The following is a 23,945-nucleotide window of genomic DNA, read 5'->3' as shown; positions in this document are numbered from 1 at the left end:
TTCATTGGCCATGCAAAAGCTGAATGTGCGTTCTTTCTCTTTGTGCACACAGCTGATTCATGTCGCATGTGTGTGTGCGGGTCACAACGCCAGCCGAGATGTGGTCACCCTGGTCAAGTCTATCCTGTTCCACAGGTGAGGAGCACCATGTTTAATTAAGCCCATTAGCCTCTTTGCTTTATGAGACCCTGTAAATGGAGTTGTGCTGCCTACAGTAACACTGCTAAGCTTGCTTTAAAAACATAGAAGGACATTTCTTTAAACAGTATTAAAGAATATTTGCATAAATAACACTTTGACAAAAGTGGATTTTTTTAATATATATTTTTATATATTTTATATATTACATTTATACATCTTATATTTACAGTCAGGTGGAAAATTAGGACACCCAGTGAAAACTGTGTGTCTATTTAAACATATTTAAACATATGGACATTTGATCTTTATCAGCTGTCAAAAAAACATCAGGGCAAGACTCAAGATTCTTGTCCTAATGTTTTCTTCTTGCACTCCTCCAATGAAAACAGATCTGCTGTAACATTAGTACCGGGCAGTACTGAAGTGAAAAACATTGATTATTTTTGTCTGCACTGTAATCTGTCAAGATATGGCTATGTTAGGCAGCAAGTGAACAGTCCCAGCTAACATGAGGTCATGTGAGGCCTGTATGTAGATCTGTAGCCCAACCAGAAAGACAGCAAGGGTTACCTTCTTGCACTCCTCCAATGAAAATCAAGTTTGTTTGGTCTCTACTGATGGTAGATGCTGTACTTTGACATCAACTGTGGCTAGAGAACTACCCATATGTCTTGTGATGACATTTCAGGATGCAATTTGCCATGATGACCTGACCTGGTCACCTGATGTTGGCAGTTGTAAATATTTTTCTACTTGTAAATGATTTAGTGGACAGTGGAACTGGACTGGTTTCTAATTGTTCTGAGATCCTTTCCCAGAGTCATATACGTCTACAACCTTCTTTCTGAAGCCCCCAGAAATCCCTTTGGAGCCCATGGTGATACCACTCACAACCAGTTTCTTCAGTGTTTAGTTATTTTAACCAGTCTCTCTCCATATTGTTCAGATGAATATCAAATGTTTAGATCGCTGCTGTCCAATGAAAAACATGGCTCTCCAGTTTTGTCAGTTTAAACCCTGTAGCTGGAGGAATAGACCAATAGAAATGCTATAAATCACCTGGAATAAACTCTTTTTTTTTTACATTAGTTTTCATTCAAAGTTTGGAAAATGTTTGCCATCAGCTGTAAAATCACCATTTTGGAGATACATGGTTTGCATTGGACAGCATCAATATTTTAAACATGTAAAAAATCACACAGGTTCACGTTATCCCAGCTTAAAAAGTCAGAGTGGTGGTCCAGAGGACTAGGGTGCCGCTACAATGACCCATGGATTGCTGGTTTGAATCCCGGGTCATGCTGCCTGCCATCAGCAGCCGGAGTCCGAGATAGCACAAGTGCCCTTTCTCACTCCGGGTGGGTAGATGGCGCTCTCGCCCCCTACGTCACTTCAGGTGTGCTGGCTGGAAACTGCCGTCTGCTAGCAGATGCATCAGAGCTGGGTTCCTGGTTGTTTCCTCCAAGCCCGGTGACGCAGCATTGGCTGCAGTTCGAAAGGAGTCAGTCATGTTCTTACTGAAGCAGAGAGGGTTAAGGGCCTTGCTCAAGGATCCAACAATGGCAGCTTATAACCCAGTGCTGTTGAGGTGCTTATAAAGAATAATTTAACTAATCAAATCACCACTAAATCACTCAAATTGCTCTTTGGATTCTTTAAGGTCTTTAAGTTCTTTAAAGAACCATTGTTTTTAATAAAGAACCCTTGCAGAAGATTCTTTCATCACTGAACTGATGTTCTTCTTCTCAATTCCAGGAGAAACCCTCTGCATTTTCACTTCATCACCGACACGGTGGCCAATCAGATCCTCAGCACTTTGTTCCAGTCGTGGATGGTGCCGTCAGTGCAGGTCAGCTTCTACGACGCCGATGAACTGAAGGTAAAGCCACTTCTCATAAACCAGCACACACACACACACATACGAGCAGGTCATGACCCTCGCAGCCAGCCATCTTGATGAAAGCCTTGATTGAGAAGCTAGTGGAAGTTCAGCTCGGATATGCCTGTTCTCTGTATATAAGCGTCACATGCTGCGTATACTAGATCATAACAGGGGCTTCAGAGCCACTGGAGGATGCTGCTATAGGTGGAAACAGTCAGGCTGCGTTTGCTCCAGCATTCCCAAGAGACCTTTTCTCGCAGGAGAACAGCAGAAACCTCGCTGCAAAGAGCAGCTAAACAGAATTATTCATTTCACTTCATGCATTTAAAGAGACAGTGTGGCTGTTTCTCTTTTTAAAGGTGTGGAGTGTGAATTCTGCTGCGCTTCTAAATTATTCAGTGTGTCTCTGTGTGGCGTGTGTGTGTGTGTAGAGTATTCACACACAAACACAGTCTTACAAAATTATGCAAACAAGTACTTGATTCAAAAAACATATTTCATATTCACTGCATGTGCAGTGTGTGCCTGTCACTCACTCTCTCACTTTCCCACTATCTCTCTCTCTCTATCCCTCTCTATCACACTCAATCTCTATCTCTTTCCCTACTCTCTCCCCTCTCTTTCTTTTTCTCTCTCCCTGCTCTCTCTCTCTCCATATCTCTGTCTCCCTGTTGTCTCATCCGGTGTCTCTTTCCCTGCTCTCTCTCTCACTCAATTTCTCTTCCTGTTCTCTCTCTTTTGCTCAATCTCTATCTCTCCCTAAACACTCTCTTTCTATCCCTTTCTATCTTTTTGCCCCTTCTCTCTCTCTCTTTCTGCTCTCTCTCTCTCTCTCTCTCTCTCTCTCTCTCTCTCTCTTTACAGGAGAGGGAAAAAAACTTTTATCCATTAATCATGAAATTTTGTCACAATGTAAAGAACACCTGCCAGATTTACATTATGTCAACAGCAAAAAGGACACACAAGGATTTTGCATGAAAGCGACTATATATATTGCATATATTACAGTGAAAAAAAAAGATATAACATTTTATTTGTTGTCTCTCTCTCTTTCTGTCTGTCTCTTCTGCCATTCAGTCGGAGGTGTCATGGATACCTAATAAACACTATTCAGGAATTTATGGCCTGATGAAGCTCACCCTGACCAAAGCTCTGCCCTCTGACCTCTCCAAGGTCATCGTGTTGGATACAGACATTACCTTCGCCACTGACATCGCCGAGCTGTGGGCCATCTTTAGGAAGTTCACAGGTAGTTACTCTGATGACTGTTTCTGTAGAGCCGTGCGCTTTATTGAGAGGGAAACAGATGAACAGTGATGTGTTTATTCCAGAGAAACAGGTGATTGGACTGGTGGAGAATCAGAGCGACTGGTATCTGGGTAATCTCTGGAAGAACCACAAACCCTGGCCTGCTCTGGGTCGTGGATTCAACACAGGTAAGGAGGAGAAAATCTGTGAATATTTACATCTGAAATCACGTAACCGCCATGATTAAAATCGGATCCCCTCGGAAGTCCCCAATGGCCCTATCATTGCTACAGCCATACATGACCAGGGGTGTGCCCGATTGTGTACTAATGTTAATAAGTTTATAAATATGATGTTTGTAGTATAGATAAAAGTGTCAGAACAGACTCAGAACCAGTGCTTGGTTTTTGAGTGTGGTTACAATGGACAATATTATCCCACAATGCAATGCAAAATAGAAAGGGGGGGGGTACTCATGTCTGGAACAATTATTAGAAAAATGGCGGATAACGTTGCAAGTCCAGAGGCAGTGGTGGCTGGAGAACGTGCCATGATCTACAGTATGTTGGTATAGCAACGCTTCATCACTTCCTGTTAGTAGAAAACGGGTTAGGATTAGTATATAGTCTATACCTTATAAGCTGAACAGAACTTTTTGGAAAGATGTGATGAAGCTCCATGTGACTCCATGGGAATATTAAACATATATTAAATGAATAGAAAACGTGGTTAATTCTCCATTAAAAATTATTTATATGACAGATTGCTACTTTACTCAAGAAATATATTAATATATATATTATATATATTTAATTTTTCACTGAGACACACTTTAAGCATTTTTAATGATGTGTTCTGTAGGGGTGATCTTGCTATATCTGGAGCGGCTGCGCAGGATTGGCTGGGAGCAGATGTGGAGGCTAACAGCAGAGAGAGAGCTAATGAGCATGCTCTCCACCTCCCTCGCTGACCAGGTGAGTGAGCCATTAGCAGCCTATCTTCATTATCCCAGAGACATCTCTGTGACCATCAAATCAGATCAGATTGCTCCAGTTCCCATCCAACACCTAGTTTATCTAATCTGTCCTTCATTAACGTAGATCAGGTGAACTGCTGGTGGAAGCGAACAGTTCACAAAGTTCACACAGTTCACAGAGAAGATCAGCACCCAAACCTCTGTTCCTCTTCTGACTGTGTTTTTCTAACCAGCGTCTCAGTAGCTTTACCAACCAACAACAGGAAATTACGTCTCTGCTTGCAGCAAGGGCAGCAAACCTCAGTGGTCAGCAGAGCAAGGGCAGCAAACCTCAGTGGTCAGCAGAGCGTTGTGTAGCCTTTACGTTTTCAGCAGAATAAACCAGACCTTTTTGGAAGCCTGGGTGCTTAGTGCTTGTAGTTGAATCCATGCACACCCATTTACTGACAATAAAACCACCTTTCAGTTATGCTATTTCTATGGCTATTACTATGCTGTTACTACGGCGATGCTATTACTATGGCAGTGTAATAGCATTGCTGCCATAGTAATGGCAGTTATGCATGCCACCATTAGTCATGTACCTCTACGAGGCATGGTAGTGCATTTTTTCAACACCAGCAGTTGCACAGTACTATATACCGCTGTAATGGAAATGACTGAACCCCCATTGGTAATTAGGTTTATTAGCAAAATGTACAAACGTTCAGCTGTCTACAATAAACCAATCAAACAAGACCAATTTAAATAGCTCAACAGATTTACTATAACAAGTGCTTTCTCCACATTCAACAGAAAATGCCACTTTTAATGAACGTGGCAGAAAGAGGAAGCTGCCGCCAGATTGGGGGGTTGAATCATTTTGATTGCAGCTGTACAGTCCTGCCTCTTTATATATATATATATATATATATATATATATATATATATATATATATATATATCATGTATCTTGTACTATGTTTGCAGGACATATTCAACGCTTTCATCAAGCAGAACCCCGTGCTGGTACACCAGCTGCCCTGCTTCTGGAACGTTCAGCTATCAGACCACACTCGCTCTGAACAGTGCTACACCGAAGTCTCTGACCTTAAGGTAATAATACAGAGATTAGGGTTGATATGATTCTCACTGAAGTCTGTTTTTATGACAATCACAAGAAGAATGAAGGACATTTGGTGTCCTTTCTGTTAATAAATCACCAGATAATATTGGTAATTGAGCTTTAAATCTTAAGACATTACAAACAGGGGTACACTCTAAAGAAAAGGTGCCAGTGGTGTCAAATGTGCTTTAAGTAATTCCTAGAAAGTACTGCTGCGTTCCCTGAGAACCATGTCTGAAAAAGAGAGAACTTTTGAAAGGTTTTTCAAAAAATATTAAGGTTCTGTACCAATTTAAGGCTTCTTCCTAGAACAGTTACATGAAGTGAAAGTTCTGTAAACATTTTAATTTCTGTACAAATCTCATTTACAAAATTGGTTCTCCAAACACTTATTCATTAAGTTCTTTTGGTGAGGGAGTTTAATTGAATAAGAATTTAATATTTTATCCTGGCTATATATCGTCGCTGTCCACTGAAAAAACATGTATCTCTAAAATTATGATATTACACAAGATGGCAAAAATATTCATTTTGAATAAAAGTCATTTAGAGCATTTCTATAGGTCTATTCATCCAATTATTTACACAGTGTACAGCTACAGGGTTCAAACCATGAAGAAAAATAAAAATGGACAAAATGGAGATATATGTTTTTCATTGGACGGCAGTGAAATATATATATATATGTTTTCCAATTTTGCTGACTTTTATTCTGCAGGTGATTCACTGGAACTCCCCTAAAAAGCTGCGAGTGAAAAACAAGCATGTTGAATTTTTCCGCAATCTTTACTTGACTTTCCTTGAGTATGATGGGAATCTCCTGCGGCGGGAACTTTTTGGATGTCCGAGTCAGGCCAGCTCAGAGAGTACAAAGGTGAGTCGGTTTGTCTCAACCCAAATAGTAGCCTAATGAACTTGCCTAGCACTTTCCCAAACTACTGGTGGCAAATGGTGGCCGTCATACCTGCCCATCAGTCAAGACATGTTTGTTGTCAGAAGTGTGCCTCTTTAAAGCAATGCTAGGTAGCATTTTTATCAGGTTTAGCATTTTTCTAAGATAACAGCTTTAAAATCATTGTGATGCTAAGCCTAAATCATCACACACTCTCCTCAGTCTAACTAACATTCAAACTTGTTTAATAACTTTTAATTTTCTTTTAGCTCCAGAATGCGCTGGAGGAGCTGGACGAAGATGACCAGTGCTATGATTTCCGGCGGGAGCGGATCATGGTGCACCGTGTACACCTCTATTTCCTGCAGTATGAGTACACGTCCACTGAGGACAACACGGACGTCACACTGGTGGCCCAGCTGTCCATGGACAGGTGAGGAAGACTAGCTCGCTGACTGACCACAGTGCTTATGGTCACAGGTGGACACACTCAAGTCAGTCAGATTAGATTAAAGCATAGCCTCAAGAGAGCAGTCTTAAAGAGTTAATCTATAGTAGTATTGATTTGAGTTGGATGCACAGCTTAGAGAATAGGTAATCCTGCACTGGCCACCAGGTTGGCCTCTGTAAATTGAAGATTTGTACAATTGCAAGAGTCTAACATGGTTATAAGCTGATATAGCATATATATGCCTTTATTATGTCATGTTTCCTTTGCAGGAACACATTTTTAAAATCACGTTTCATGTCTTGTCTTGTATTTATTTCCTTTAGGACAACCACTTATGATATTTTTAGGGGTTTATGTGCCAAATACAGTCAGGATACTTACATGACTACATAACTAGGCAATGTTTGTTTACTGCGCCTTTAAGACTGATATATGTAAATGACCCCTGTTCTGACTGGTTACACTGTATTGTACTGCCTTTTTCAAAAAGCATTCTGGCCTAAAACACTCCATATAACTTCAGTGTGAGTGTGTGGGACTAAACTGCTGTAGGCCGAAATGGTGGCTATACTGAATGTGAATGGGTTGGTTTTTGTGACATCACAAAAACAGCCCTTTTCAAAACACTTTCAAAATATCATAGCTTTTACATACCACATCAAGGAAAATAAAAATTTGCCTGATATGGGCCCTTTATAAATATATGTTTTTAATAGTTCAGGGCTTGAATGAATGGTTCTCTAATTGATACAGAACCTTTTATTTACATTATTTACATTTTATGGTTTTTTAGATCTTCCATACCAGGGTGTTCACACATTTCATTTGAAAAATTGTTCCTTAACCTCTTGTACCCTAGGTTTTTTGTTTAGTTATGGATCCTAATGCATAAACTACATTATAAATTATTGGGTAACTGTTCAGTTTTGCATATCTTTTGGAGTCCCACAAGGTTCTATTTTAAGGCCTATGGAACCAATGTCAATTTTGACAGTTATGTAGTTATGAAAGTTAAGATGTCTGGGCATACATAAAGGGTCTAAGGGGTTTAATCACTCATTAAATAGTTATAAGTGGTTCTTCTATGCCTTTGCTCCAAAGAACCTCTTCAACATCTGTATTTTTAAAGCATGTACATTGTGATTCATGAGCATTCAAAAAGGGGGTTATTACATTTTGGAATTAAACTGTAATTGCTGTATTTCTTCAGGCTGCAGATGCTAGAAGCCATCTGTAAACACTGGGAGGGGCCGATTAGCCTGGCTTTGTACATGTCCGATGCTGAAGCCCAGCAGTTCCTGAGGTATGCCCAGGCCTCAGAGGTCCTCAAAAACCGCAAGAATGTGGGCTATCATATCGTCTACAAAGAGGGCCAGTTCTACCCTGTTAACCTGGTCCGGAATGTGGCCCTACGCAACGCCAAAACACCTTACGTCTTTCTGACTGACATCGACTTCCTGCCTATGTATGGACTCTATGATTACCTCAGGTAAGACGGACTGCATATTGTAACTAATCAAATGAGTAGCTCTGATAACACTGATGGTGAAACTTTATTTTAGGGAACACAAATTAGGAGTTTATTAAGATCTGAATAAGACATTTGTAAATAATTATTCACTCTGCATTAAACTTTATTAATTATGATCTTAGTTATGTTATGTTTGTGGGGTTTGTACATGTGTTTTTACTTCCCAAATGGGACCCATCTTTACAGACCACCTTAATCTTACATGGGTTCCATCTGGGCCCTGTTCGCAGTGTACAACCCAGATGGGGCCCATGTTTAATATGGCTTCCATATGTGGGGCCAATGTGGAATCCAAGGAAAAACTGTCTGGTTCCCAGTTGGGCTACCCATACTGTTGGATGAAAACAACAGAACACTAAGAGTTTAGTACGTACTGACTGTATTGCTTGTCCATTTGTTTTGTTTATGCAGAAAATCCATTGTCCAGTTGGACATGGCTAACACCAAAAAGGCTCTGGTGGTGCCAGCGTTCGAGACTTTGAGATATCGCCTGTCTTTCCCCAAATCTAAAGCTGAACTGCTGTCCATGCTAGACATGGGAACTCTCTACACCTTCAGGTACAGTGTAAGCCTCATACACAGTTTATCAGTGCGAAAAAAAAATTCCACAAACGGTATTTCCAGAAACACTTCTGGAAATCCTCACTTCTGGTCAAAAGTTTTAGAACACCCCCAGTGTTTTCAGTGTTTTTGTAGTCCAGTAGCAGTGACTTTCTAACTGCCACTCCTCCTGTCAGACCTGCAACTTCAAGCCTTGGCACAGTGTTCAGCTTTTACACAATTACACAAGCAGTTGACTCTCAGAAAATCGTCTTCTGATGCTGTTGTGGATTTGAGTCTGTCAGGCCTCTTTCTGTACCAGACCTCTTCAGTTTCCAGGAGTCTTTTTATGGTGTAGGAAACTGTACTCACTGCACTCTGGCTTTATTTGTTTATTGTGTTTAATTGGTTTGTTGTGTATTTCCTTAAAGAGAGGAGCTTCACTTTTAAGAGTTTTTCCATTTAAAGCTCTGGCAGTTTGCTTGCTTTCTTTCTTTTGTACTATTTGAGGACAGTGCCGTTTTAGTTTATTCACTGGACTGCATCCATAAAAACTGGAAAAATTGGGGGTGTTCTAAAACTTTTGACCAGTACTATAGATAATTTAACGTATTATCTGTTTCATTGTGCAGTTCAGTTTGGTTGAGGGTATTTTATACCTAGCACTTTTCAGAATAGATATGGTCACTAAACAGCTTTTTACATTTTTTAACCGGCAGGTACCATGTTTGGACCAAGGGTCATGCACCAACCAATTATGCCAAATGGAGGACGGCCACTACACCCTACAAGGTGGAATGGGAGGCAGATTTTGAGCCCTATGTGGTAGTCAGGAGGGATTGCCCTGAATATGATCAGAGATTTGTGGGCTTTGGCTGGAACAAAGTCTCCCATATCATGGAGCTCGATGCACAGGTAAGATTTAAGTTTTTATAATCCAGCACTTCTCAGACTAATCTCTATCTGTCACATCTGTAAAACACTGGATTACCACATAGAAACCGATTTCTGCCTTCACATTTAACCCATCTGTGGCAATAGTGAATAGGGGTGAGTGAGAACACACACCCAGAGCCATCTCAGCACCCGGGATACAGGTTACTCAGCAGCCGGGATGCAACCTTGAGCCATGAACATTGAGGGAGGAATCTGTTCTTGCACTCCCCTACCCCACATACTACTAGTCTAGGGAACTAAACCTGCAACCCTCTGGTCCCAAGCTTTGTTCTCTAACCTTTAGGCCACCAATATCAATACCATGTAACTACAACAAAAATGAATTAATAATACTATTGAGTGTGGGTGGGGTTTTCTCAGGTGTGTTTAACTGTGCATTGCCATTGAAGCAGTGCTTCCCAAACCTGGTCCTGGAGGAGCCCCTGTCCTGTACAGTTTAGTGGTTTCCTGCTCCAACATGCCACCTTCAACTCAGTAAGGGCTTGTAAATTAGCTGATTAGCTGGACCAGGTTTGTTGGGAGCAGGGTAAACCTTAAACTGTGCAGGCCAGGGGGTCCTCCGGGACTAAGGTTTGGAACCACTGTATTAGATGATCTTAGGGAAAGCAAAAGTAACTGTACTGACAGAATTCAGCAACTGCCCTATATACTATGGAAAACATCTGAAAAAATGTCCATGTTAGTTAGAGACTGATTGCAGTAGTCCTTTAAAATGCAAGTGTGTTCTATCCCTCACCAATCATTTAAATGGTCTCTTAATGTTTTGGCAGGAGTACGACCTGACTGTGTTACCAAACGCCTTCATGATTCACATGCCCCATGCACCCAGCTTCGACATCTCAAAGTTCCGCTCCAGCCCAGGCTACCGGTACTGCTTGACGACGCTGAAGGACGAGTTCCATCAAGACCTTTCTCGAAAGTATGGTTCTGCTGCTCTGAAGTACCTCACTGCTCAGAGGAACATCTAAACTCTTTTTTTGGCCACATGCTGCTCTGGGACAGGCTGACATGTCCAAAATGTCTGAAGGTCTGAAGTTACAGAACTGCCTTTTCTCACACACACACCTGTATCTCTGCTGGGAGCAGGAGGGCTGGAGCTTTAAACCTTGTTTCTGAATCCTCAGAAACTCAGAATCCCATACAAAGGATACTTGACCAAACTTTTCAGCTGCTGCTCAGCAGGCCCCAAGTGAAGTCTACTGTATGTGTATTGTTGGAAGTCTGGCCAACCACTTGCTTAAAAGCATCAAAGATTATGATCAAGGCTTTTTTGACAATCAGGGCTTTTTCTCCACTGAAACGGAACAGTCCAGGGCATGGGGTAGCTTTGCTCCTGAAGATGAGAACCCGTTCAAGCTGGTGGGTCCATTGAGCTGGGCTGGAGAGAAGACAAGTGAGCTTCGCACTGCCTCTTCTGCTGGACCAGAGGCTGAAGAGGTCAATGAGACAAGAGGAACAAATGAAGCCTTATCATTTCCTCAAATATTTAAGATATTTATGACTTTTTGTTTTGTTTTTAAAGAATATGATAAATGAATTATGGACATTGGCCTACAGTATATGTTTTGATTATGAGACTATATGGGGGGGAAATCACATTATTTTTTAATTTCCATAAACAGAGTACCTTAGATGACTGAGAGTGAATGAATGCTTGAAGGAGATCTCATATCTTGTCGACTGCAGACGCTAAAGAAAACCATGCGGCGCGTATTTGCTTTCTGTTAGGCATGATGGGTTGTCTGGATGTGCGTTACTGCTGCATTTATGACTGTCACTTGACAAAGTTGCCACATATTATGGCATGCTTATTCCATATCCAGCATCATAGTGGTTAGATTTCAGCAGCTTTCACCTCAGACTCACTCTGATCATTCAATATCCAAAATATACATTTTAAGAAATATTGATTTAAAAAACAATAGCTACTTTTAGGGCATCATAATTACATAATTAGATATTCATATTAGGGACCATCAAAGGGGAGAACCGCTTTTTGCCCTCTTTTGGAATTAATTGTTGATTTTACACTGCTTTATTCATTACTGGTGAAATCTGATAAACTACTGTATCAGTCAAACTGTGTTGCAAGCACCTAATTCACTACAAAAGAATATATATCTATATCAAAAAGTCTAGAACATGGTACACAGATCTACAATTTTTGTGATAACTCCACCAAAGTGGTACCAATTGATCTGTTCAGGATTCACCCACAGGGACATTCTTTTCTAGCTACCCAGCTAACAGGTCCATGTGGGGCTTGTATGGGTAGCCCAGCTGGGAACAACAAGGTTTTGTCCTCGGGTTCCATGTTGGTGGCCTCAGATATGGATGCCCACCAGGGTCAGTGATGGGACCAGGAGGGATTAAGCATGGGCTGGGTTACAGTTACAAAACATGTACAAACCCTCTCAGAGCTCCTCCCTATCCGGGATCCAACTATCCTATGTTCCACCCATGTAAGCCCCACATCCTGGTTACTGTTTCCAGACTGGCCAAGTTTTTCAGACTGTTGAGACATCCCATTCAATCTAATAAACAGCCCAGCCAACATGCTCATGTTGGCTAGATAGGTTCCACGTGGGTTCCTATCGAAGACCCAGTGTGCAGTGTACAACTCAGATGGGGCTAGTGTTTAACCCTTCCTGGTCCCGTCACTGGACATACATTGGACAAACCTTTTTAAAATGCTATGCTACTGAATTCCAGGCTGAAGTCCATGTGGTTCTTGCTGGTTTATGCTGGTCTGGTGCTGGTTAAGCTAGTCACCTCCCAGCCAACATGCTCATATGGGGCTCACATTGTTGGAACGTGTGCTAGGTGGCTTCCAGGTGGGCATGGGCCCTATTGTTACAGCCCACCCTGATCTCACATGAGTTCTGTCTAGCCATCTAGGCAACCCCTCCTGTTCCCATCACTAACCCCGGTGGGTATCCATATGTGGGGTCCCACGAGGACAAAGCGTTCAGGTTCTTAGATGAGCTACCCATACAGGCCCCACCTGGACATGTTAGCTAGGCTAGCCTGGCCATTCCATTCTAACGAGGTCAGATATATTGCTATGTACTATTGATTTTGAAAGAACGCAACTGTGGGCGGATCATGGATGGATCAGTTAACCTCATTGTATTTGGAGGAGTAAATTTAGGACACCATGTGGGATGTTCCACTGAGTCATTAATGTTCATCCGTCTTGCATTGTTCACATCCCTCCACTGCGTAGACTGCACAAACCTGCAGTACATGCCTGTGCCTTTGCTGTATTGTGAACTGGATATTGATTGTACTACTGTACACGTCAGCGGGGCCCGCAAGAGGTACTCTATTTATTATTGTTGACTCAAATCAATCATATTTTTCTATGTAGGGGACAAAAGTGCTTTAAATAAATTTGCCCTTTTTCTAAGACTGGCTGCCTGAAGTCTCTGCGTCATTTTTCACCGTGCTTGGTGGTCCGGCGGGCGTCAAAGTAGCCAGATGCCTCAGAAGAGGAGAGTCTGAATGTGAAGATAAGCTCAGAAGAAGACAGAAAGGGGAAGAAATGGGTACAGAGCGACCGGTTCCCAGTTAATCTCTCGCAGAGCAGTGCTGGTGTGAGGAGCAGTGATAGCTGTATTAAACCTTGATCAGAAGATTTGATCGCTGACATCACTGTGATGCTAATCAGCCTCCTCACACTGATAAGAGACAGAAATGTTAGACAGCTCCAAATCTGATGGTTTAAAAAGATGCGAGAGTCCACCGATCGAAACCTATCGAACGTCTGGGTGCACGGTAGTGTGTCTCTTTGTGTCTTGGAGGAAGATAAAGAGACACAGAAGTGACGAGAGCGGCTGAAATGATCTTTCTGACTCAGACGGAGACGAGCTGAAAGGCTCTACGTCAAGAGGATGGAAATTAATTTGTCCTCTGCTTGTTTTAAGGGAAATGACTCAGATAAACAGTTTCTCAGCGCTTGATCACACTGCACTGGAGTTATTGTAAATAAACCATTTATTTACAATATTGTATAAGAAAAAATTGTATTACAACAATAAAATGTTAATAATAATAACAATAATAATAATAAACTTGAAATATCAATGAAATAATAATCTTGAAATATAATCTTAATCTTAAATATCAATAAATATTAAATATAAATATAAATAAATTAAAAATAAATTGTTCTACCATGAATTACTACAAAATTTATATTTATCCATTTATGTTTGTTGTACTTGTGCTTGGTGCTTCTGGGTAGGCTCTGCACGTGCCACAACCCTAAACAGGAAGTAGCGGATAGTGAAGATGGATGGATATTTAATTGTAATAATATTTGCATCTTGTAAATATTGTTTGGTCCTGCTGTAATAATAATAATAATAATAATAATAATAATAATATACCCCTCTAGCCCCCATCTGGTGTTAGGCATGGTGCTAATAGGTTCATAGTGATCTGCTCCAGAGAGCCCTATTCTATTGGCAATACTTCTCTACAGGGTATTATTTCTAATAATAATAATAATAATAATAATAATAATCATCATCATCATTGTCATTATAAATTGATATATGGTACAGTATGCTGCATTCTAAGTAGCTTTAATAGCCACCACAAGCATATATAAACATCAGAAACAGAAACAGTAAAAGTGAAGACCATGTGTGGAGGGATTGTCTCAGCGCTGGTGTTGTGCACACACTGATCCCCTCAGCCGGAACTGTACTGTAGTGTGTAGAGTGGTTATTAGTGTGTATGGCTGTGAGTGCTGAGAGCGCGGAGGCCAGAAGCTGATGTACTGCTTTCCAAATGGATGCGACGCCTGTTAAAAGTGAATTAAAGTGTGTGGCTGTAAGGGGCAGCGGCGTGTGTGGAGGTCCCGCAGGGTGTGTTGGGCTGCTGTCATCCTGCACTGGGGGGGTTAATGCACGGGTAATTGCCTAATGTGGATCTTTATGACATTATGATGCACGGAGTCCATTTCACACTGGGATGAACGATTCAGGCTGCTTTCTCTGCAGTGTGTGGATAGACGGACACATGCGGGACTGTCTCGACCTGTTGGCCATCACCTACATTTCTGTGTTTAAAATATGCACCACTGTTTTGCAGGATGATTTTCAACCCAACAATGTTTAGTGTTTGCGGTTAGACCTTCTCATGTAAAGGGATGCTAAGTGAGGAAAGGCATCCCAAAATCTATGCTGTACATACAGCTCTTTCCAGCACTCTCTGTTCAGAACACTGTAGGCTTTGGAGTTCGGACCATTCCATCAACAAAGCATACTGTGAGGAGGAGGGGGGGTGTGGGGGATTGGGCTGGAGATCAGGTGGCTTTTGCTTTCAGCTAGAAGGCCAGGCCTCCTCTGATGAGTTGAGCTACTCTCTTGAACTGGTGAAGAAATATGAGAATTTAAAGAACCCTTTCTGGGCTTAAAGTCACTTCATATAACGTTTTTTTGAAGGTTCTTCATGCTCACAAATCTCTTTACTGTGTTTACTGTAAACAGTTATTGTATGCAAGATCTATGAGTGTGAAGAACCTTTAACTTGGGAAAGAATCTTTACATAAATTGACTTCAAACCTTCACACTCATCTCTATTACAATCGTGGCTCTTGATGGAACCATAAGTGGTTCTTCTACAGCATGACTCTAAAAACCCTTTGAACCCCCCTAATTTTTAAAAATGTGGTACTGAGAGGACTGAGTTAAAAGAGATGGGCGGTTGGTGGTGTGTAAAAGCTTTGATATGATCAAGGAAGGACTGCATACTGCATACTCTAAAAAGGGTTAGTTGTGCAGTACAATGGAGTAGATCACCTCTTTGGGACCTTTCTTCAGGTGACCATATTTATCCATCCATCCATCCCTGTAGCTTCCTCCTGGTCAGGATCATGGTGAGTCTGGAGCCTACTGGAAATCATTGGGCATAATGTCGGAATACCTTTTGGACAGAGCCCCAGTCCTGAAAAGAAAATGGTCCTGCCATGGGCATACCTGTCATTGGTGTAGAACTTCAGAAAGGTTCTTTAGGTTAATTTCTCTAAGCTTATTTATTTGAAAAACCATCCATTGATAAATGTTTAGAGAACCGAAAGTGGGCTTATGGTTCAGACGGCTGACAGTTTTCATGTACACATTAATTCATCAATCTATTTCCAGGAATGTACATTACAATGCACTTCCTTCTGAGCGAGAAAGCATCAGCGAGGGAGATCCATTTTTTTAATCTGCTTTTGGAAACAGCCAGGTTGGCTGATGTGCGAGATGAGATCATTACTATAATTAAAACCTCTATAGCATTTTTCAAACAGCTTATTTGATTTGACACTGTGAGACGAGGCATTATGTGAGAATTGGCACACCAGCCTTTTGATCAGACAGACTCAGGGCCCTGCCAGCTACAGATAAATGCTCTGCGCTAATTTAATTTGTCTGAACGACAGATAGCTGAGTCGAATGTATCCAGAAACCTGTAAATGCTGGAGACTGAAGATGTGTTCATAAAACACCCGTGGAGTTCACTGAAATAGGGCCTAAATCAAACACAAAACACAATCCAACATGTCATAAACACATTTTACTACATTTAGAAAGATCACCAACACCATATATCCAAAAGTATCCAGACACTTCTTCCAATTCGTGAAATTCAGCCACAGATGAGTTCAATTACAAACACAGTTTATATATAATGGGACAGTCCGAAGCAATTGCAAGGCCTAGGCCTAAGGTCATCATGCCAGCAGTGGGTTGGAGTGCCAGATTTATCATCAACATTAACACCTGACCTCACCTGACCTGACCATCTGATGTTCTTCTGGCTCAATACTATCAAATGCTTGCAGCAATGGTCCAACATCTAATGTAAAACTTACTTAGAAGAGTAGAGGCTACAGCAGAGGAGGACAAACCCCCTGTCAAATGGCCTTGAAGTATAAGCATGTATCTGCAAACTTTTGGACCAGTAGTGTTGGTTTCTTTTCAGTGTTATCAAGTACAAATGCAGACACGTCAGTCTCAGTTTCACTAATGGGATGCTCTAGGGCAACTGCACATAAGCCTAAGTCAACATGTCCTATGAAGCCTACTAGCTGTGAAGCAGTGGAACAGCCTTCTCCGGATCAATGGAGCTCCGTCTAATACCTTTGGGATGAGTTGCACGAAATAATCATCCAACATCAGCACCTGTCCTTACTGATGTTCTTCTTGTTCAATGCAATCAAATCCTTACAATGTTCCAACAACTAAAGCCTAAAGCCTTTCCAAAGTAGTAGAGGCTGTTAGTGCAGCAAATGAGGACAAACTTCATATCAAACTCCCTTGACTTCATGGGAAATTAAGTGTAAGTGTGTCTATAAACTTTTGGACATATTGTGTAGGCTTCTTTGCAATGTTTTTAAGTGGACCATATTCTGATTTCAGTCATCTAACAGTACAAATGTATATAAGCCATTCTCAGGTTCAGTAATGCGATGCTCTGGAGCAACTGCACATGAGCCTAGGATCACCATGCCAAATGTTGCCTACTAGAAGAGTATTAAGTCAGCATTAATCTGTGGAGCAGTGAAACTGCATTCTCTGGAGCAATGAAAAAACTATGAGCAAACTTTTGGCCATATAGTGTAGGTTTCTTTTCAGTGCCATCTAATAGACCATATTCTGAATTCAGTCATTTTACAGTACAAATAAATACAAGCCAATCTCAATAGTGGATATCTGTATTTGAGCCAGGGTTATACAGAAATCACAATAGCTCTAAGTGCTCAGAGTGGAGATATGATGTTCTAGCATCAATTCACAGCATGGGACGAGCCAAGACAGAGTCTGAAATGGCCTGGACTCGTCCATTTTTTTCAGGAAGTGGGCACAACATGGCAGGTAACCAAAATGTTTGTAAACACCTGCATAGGACAAACAGCACATTTCTGTATACATGTAAACAATTTCCCTCATATCAGTCAACAATACAGCAGAGAGAGAAAGAGAAAGAGACAGAGAGAAAGCACAGTTAAAAAAAAACAGGCCCATACAATCCATATTTGAAGCTGCAGGTAAAGCCACTAGCACTGGGCAGGAATACTCCCTGGATTGGGCGCCAGTCCATCGCCACACACCACACAAACCCATTCACACCTAGGGGCAATTTAGCAGCTCTAGAAACTGGAGTACCTGAAGGAAACCCATGCAAACATCGGGAGAACACACCAAACAGGCCCCTGGGGCTGTACGGCACACATGCTACCTGCTGTGCCACTGAGCTGCACCATGTATTTACATCGATCATCCAAAACATTAGTGCCTGGTCAGGTGAAGTAAAAAAACACTGATTATCTCCATCTACAGTGGCATCTGACAAGGGATGGGATGTATAAGAGAGCAAGTAAACAGTCCGTTTTTAACAGTGATGTGTTAAAGGCAAGAAAAATGGTCAAGTGTAAGACTCTGAGCCACTTTGGCAAGAGTCAAACTGTGATGTCATATCATCTTCAAACATCAAGGTGGTCTTGTGAGGTTTTATGGTATGCAGTTGTCAGTACTTACCAAAAGTGCCCCAAGAAAGACAACCGGTGAAACAGTGACAGGGTCATGGGCCCCACCTCACTACTGATGCTAATGTCTTGATGCCAGATGCCACAAGATGTCTTCAGGACAACTTCAGAGTCCATGACTTAAATAGTTAGATCTGCTGTGGCGATACAAGAGAGACCTACTCTAATCGGTGTATATTTGTATATACATTTACATGGCAGCAGCAGTTGGTATTGCAATAGATGGCTGGAGGTAGTTAACCCCTTATGCTTTGTGACTTTTATTACATCTAAGTATTACTAATCGGTAGCTCCATGCAAAGCAATGCAAACTGGTTAAAATAGCAGGGAAAAAACAGGAAGCACTAAACAAGAAGAGCAGCAATATTATTATCGCAGCTGAGAAACAGGAACAGAACCTATTTCGTATTCAGCATGTCTAAAGTGGTCATGCTCACTGAGTGCTAAATTGAAAGATTTACAAAATGGTCAAAGGCTAATTCAACATCAGGAATTTTAGCAGTGTAGTGAAGATCATTGAAAAAGGCCTGCTCATTAAAATGTTCAAAATTCCTTCTAATCACTTAATGTGGACACAGTTTTTCTTATCCCAGTGCTTCTGACAGAAGCTATTGGGGAACGATCACTAAAACCAAACTCAAATACTCCTGAGTCAGTGATTTTCTCTATATTCTGTTTGTTAAAATTAGACCAATCAGTGATGACTTAGAGTGACTTAGACTAAAGTTTGCTCTGGTTAGGTCAATCATTCTCTGTGAAAAATGAAAACTGCCACAGAATTTTTAATTTTAATATAGTTATATTTTGCTATATACACACATATACATTATATTTATGTCACTCAGGTAGAAGAATGTAGAGTTAGTAGTCTTACCCAAGGACTCTTATTGGTGTGGAGTGGTGTGCTTTGGAATCGAACCCTAGTAAGCTACCAGCAATTTAAGCTGAAATTATCTAGAATAATAACTGATTTTTTTATACAGAGCTAAAAGAGCAGCTGATTCATTAATAGCTGAGGAGGGAGCAGAAGGAGGTCAACACTCCTCCCGACAATAACAATTATTTTGTATAGTAGACACTTTCAGGGACATAAAATCAATAGTGCAATTAATAACAGTGCAAATACGAAAAAAGCTCTTACATGCAATGTTAAAAATAATATAAATAACTGTCATAGACAAACAATAAAGAACCATATGAAGACCTATTAACCCCTTAAACCCTTCAAACCTTGTATGCATACCCTTACTTTATTACTATTACAATGGGCATCACTTTAATAGGCCCTAAAATTGAACCTTGCAGCACTGCACTCCATTTTTCGCTTTAGGATTATTAACTGAATCATGAACCTGGTTTAGGGGTTAAATTAGTAAAGAATTTGTACATCAAATGCATCACCTATATTTTATTTTAGTGTAGACAGCTATTCTAAGAGGTTGTGGTCATCTGAAGGCTACCTCAGAATCACTCAAAATCTCAAACTAAGTTTCAGACAAAAAAAAAAAAACAAAATTAGAAATTGTACATTTTCAACCAATATTTTAAGATGATCATATTTTCCATGCTTAATAATGCCCCTAATATTTAGAACAACAGAGTCCTAAACCACCCATTTTTAATCTAGAGGATTACAGATGGATTTACAGTAGACTCTGACTTTAAAGGAGCACTGGGGACAGTTGGGCTTGGTATGATAGGCCTGGTTTGTACAGATGGTAGTTCAGTCATTTTGTAGAAATATTTAACATATAACTAAATATATATTATTTTCTAGGACTTGTGCGCCTAAGTTACAAGGAAGAACCCCATCTTTCCTAAAGAAGGAAGTGGAAGAACTTAAAAATGTCAATAAAAGCTGGTTTGTGTGATGAGCAGGACTTTCAGAGCCAACTATGCACTGGCTAAAAAGCCCAATTCCTTTTCCAAATAGAGAAAATTGGCCAGAAATTAAGACAGATTTTTCAGCTGATTGAAGAAAATTGAAAAGCTTAATACTATCTCCCAGATATCATTACAGTCCATATGAATGACCGTATGTCTCATACAACCAACAGCATCTCAATAACCGCACACAAAATAGTACATACAATATAGAGCACAAATGTTATATCATCCAGTATATTGGTTAGCTGAAATGAAAAAGGCTTATGTTGGGTACCTACTTAGTGGGATTCATTAGTATCATCAACCTACCCCCCTCAGACTAGGTACCCAGTACTACTGAGAATTCTGGAGACCATTGATGCTATGCAGGAGCACTGTGTGGGGGGCGCCGTAAGTGGGGGGTTTGCGATACTGAGGGCCTGTTATTATTTTGGCAGCAATGTCAGTTGCAGTGTTACATCTGTTCATGGGGTCCAAAATCCCTGGCAGCACCCCTGCTGCTATGTGCTGCCCAACACAAAGGCTGTGTCTCAGATGGCACACTACTACACTAAACAGCACATCCAAAACCAGTGCATCACCATAAGAAGTGTAAGTACTTACTTAATTACTGTACGTATATAGATTTTTTTAAAGCATCTGTGTGTTGTTGTGAAAGCTGTCATGACGTGTGAGGCCTGACCTGAAAGGATGAACACTTGCAGAGACAGAATCAAAGCAAGGTAATTTATTAACCGAAACCAAACACAAAACCAAGGAATACGAAACGTGATGTGCAGCGTTTGTGGGTAAAACAGCAAACAGAATACAAACGTGACAAAACCAGATGGCAACACAACAAACCTGGGATTGTGAGGAGCAGGGAGCTAAGTAGGAGATAAACTAGAGGGATAAACAAAGAGGGGACCAAACAGAAAGCCACAAGCCGTGCTTGGGCAACGTGGTAAATAACAGAACGAAGGGTAGTGTAGCTGCTGCTGGGGAACCAGCAGCCAGAACAAAGAACAAGGCCAACCTAACCTAACCTTGCAGAGAACTGCCTAGAACTGGGGTCGCCTTGTGAACTGAGCAGGAAGCAAACGTACCTTGCATGCCTGAAAATCACTCTTGAACATGAACCAAAACACTAGCCGACCTGAATACACCAGAACCGCATGAGGACTCACAGAGCTTTACTTATATTACAAGAGAGTCAATTCACGGCAAAGCATGATGGTAGTAGTACTTCTTAAGTACTCCCAGTCCCAGGTGAAACACATGAACCATGAGTGAACTGTGAGCAAACACGAACAACAATGAACGAGGGCCTGACAAAAGCTTCAGTTTGTGTGAACAGAGCTGAGATTCGGTTTCCAGTATAATTGTTCGTGAAACTATTCAACTAGTTAATGTGATGAACGGGACTGACAAATAACCTTTAACACAGTCGCACGCCTCTCTCTCGCACCTCAAGTTCAGTCTTTGGTCCCAAGGGTTTGAGCGAATGAGTTCTGATGTTTCTACTGCATCGTGATGTTTAACAAAACAGTCAAATGTCTTCTTCGACTCTACCTTTATGTAGCCCAGATTACTGTTGTTATCTGTCCTGTTAAATAAGTGTCAGAGGTGTATCAGAGATGTGTGTAGTCAAGGAGGCTCTATCAGATACGCTGAGGGGCTGTACTGAATTTAACAGTCTGGTAAGACTAGCGTTTAATCTTCTGTTTTTCTCACTGTTATAAGTAGTGTAGTCAAACACTCTGCCTAGTGAGCTTACAGTGATTAATAGTGATTAGTTCTAATAATAATAATAATAATAATAATGATAGTCTGAGAAGCAGATTTTCAGTGATGACCTTTTTTTTTGCAAAGGCTGAATCCTAAAAACAGTAAATAACTGCTGCTCTGAGCTTAAAAAATGTAAACTAGAGAGGCGGGGTTGTTGATATTGGATGGGTGGCATAATTTTTATTTTTCTAGTTGAAAAGTTTGATTTGATATAACTGAAATGCCAAAAAATAAAAATAAATTAAAATGAAAAATTGTCAAGCTTATGGCCTAAGTGACAAAACAGGGACAGACTATTAGTATTAATCACATGTTTTGGAAATCACAGCTGAGGAAGCAATAAATAACCAGATTTACCATCCATGAGATAAATATGAAACTGCATAAAAATGAGCTGAAGTACATTAGTTAAACATGAAAAAATATAAATGTGAATGTCATGATGGGTTAGGCCAGACACAGAGGGAGGAACACTCGCAGAGATTGGTCCAATGCAAGGAATTTATTGACCGAACTAGATAAACAAAAGAGGGCAAGAGAGACAAAACGGCAGCAACTACAGGGCACAAAGACAAACTAAACCCAAACGTGACAAATCAAAGGGCCAACATAAAACACACCTGAGACTGGGGGACTCCAGGAGCTGAGCTTGAACGAAGTGCAGGCAGGCAGGCAGGGCCAGCAGGCAGGGCCTGGAAAGAACAGGGGAGAACTAAAGCTGCGCTTAAATGGTTCCAAACCATTTAATTCTCAGCGTCGAACAGAGCGTCGAGGCCCCTTAAGTACCCCCAGTCTCAGGTGAAATGCATGATTAAAACAAGAGACAGAGAGCAATCAAAAAACGGAACACACATGAACGTAAATGAACATGAACCGAGTCTTTGAATCGTAACACACATACATACTGAAACATAACACAAGTCCTTAAGTGAGCCTGCGGGCTGCGTCTCGAGACCACCCCGGGGGAGGGCGCAATGACACACAACTGACAGTGATGACAATTGTGTGATACTGATTGAAAGATCTGCAGTCCCAGCACAAACCATTATTTATGCACAGGGGTTGTCCTTTCATTTAAGTGAAGAAAATGTAAATCATGTTTCAACTTTTACTAAAGTATTTTTGAAGTGGAGTATATGTAATTCTGTCACCTCTGGTCGTGCGAAAAGTGTAGAACTGTGTGGTTTGGGATCCAGCACAACAGAGAGAGAGGTGGAGCTGGGCTGAGGAGAAGACCAGAGTGTGGGTACAAGGAACACTGCTATTCTTCAGCTGTTACAGAGAGAGAAGTCCAGAAAAGGTTGTAGTAGCTCTAAATGGAAAGTACTCAAACAGATCAGAGAGACGGGATGAACAGAATAGTAGATTTTGGGGGCGTTAGGGAAGCCGGCAGTACAGAATTTATGATGAAAATCAGAGATGGGAATCTGTCCAACACAAAACCCAAATGTGTTCAACAACTCAAACAGCAAATGACATCTATTGCAATAAAAAATGCTTTAAATATAATATCAGTGTGAGGGTGTCATGGCATGCTAGGCCAGACCAAGATGGGATGAACATTGCAGAGATGGTCTCAAAGCAAGCAGATTTATTAACAAAAACCAAGGATCCATAAAAGAGCAAAACGAGGCAAATGATGCAGCAACTAAGGAGTACAAACGCAAACACAACACAAACGTGGCAAACAAGACAAAACAAACCTGGGACTGGGAGTTGAGCTGGCGCGGGCGGCTAGCGCTAGGGGGAAAACCAAAAGGCGAAAAGAAAGTAATCCTACAGGCAGGGGTTAATGTAAACTGCGCTCAAACGGTGCTATAACGACAAAGGGGGGAGAGCTGGGGGAACAGCTACTGAGCAAAAAGGGCTAGGCCGACCAAACCTGGAACCTCAGCGTGCTGCCGTGAGCGAGGGTCGCCTAGCTGGGACGTGGGTAGCCAGAGAATCCGGACTGTGAGCGAGCGAGCCTCACAGATAACGTGGATAGCAGGGTGACCTGCTCCTGAATGAGGACACAGAGCAGAAG

General features: G+C 41.2%; 1 protein-coding gene across 2 annotated transcripts in view; it reads left to right on the top strand.

Moving 5' to 3' along the window:
• The window catches only part of large2 (LARGE xylosyl- and glucuronyltransferase 2), an 89,185-nt gene extending 76,046 nt beyond the window's left edge, over positions 1-13,139 (top strand). For both annotated transcript variants that reach the window (XM_072695572.1, XM_072695573.1), the window contains 12 exons: positions 53-135; positions 1,897-2,020; positions 3,101-3,272; positions 3,355-3,459; positions 4,133-4,245; positions 5,217-5,342; positions 6,071-6,226; positions 6,514-6,677; positions 7,906-8,184; positions 8,638-8,784; positions 9,486-9,681; positions 10,494-13,139. In XM_072695572.1, coding sequence (XP_072551673.1) covers positions 53-135; positions 1,897-2,020; positions 3,101-3,272; positions 3,355-3,459; positions 4,133-4,245; positions 5,217-5,342; positions 6,071-6,226; positions 6,514-6,677; positions 7,906-8,184; positions 8,638-8,784; positions 9,486-9,681; positions 10,494-10,691 — 1,863 coding nt within the window. In that variant the 3' untranslated portion in view covers positions 10,692-13,139. The remainder of the gene's footprint in view (positions 1-52; positions 136-1,896; positions 2,021-3,100; positions 3,273-3,354; positions 3,460-4,132; positions 4,246-5,216; positions 5,343-6,070; positions 6,227-6,513; positions 6,678-7,905; positions 8,185-8,637; positions 8,785-9,485; positions 9,682-10,493) is intronic.
• The last annotated feature ends 10,806 nt before the right edge of the window (positions 13,140-23,945 follow it).

Source organism: Salminus brasiliensis, chromosome 13, assembly GCF_030463535.1.
Source record: "Salminus brasiliensis chromosome 13, fSalBra1.hap2, whole genome shotgun sequence".
In the NCBI taxonomy this organism is placed as follows: Eukaryota; Metazoa; Chordata; class Actinopteri; order Characiformes; family Bryconidae; genus Salminus; species Salminus brasiliensis.
The sequence above is the reverse complement of the archived record's forward strand: the minus strand, read 5'-3'. Positions and strand labels throughout refer to the sequence as shown.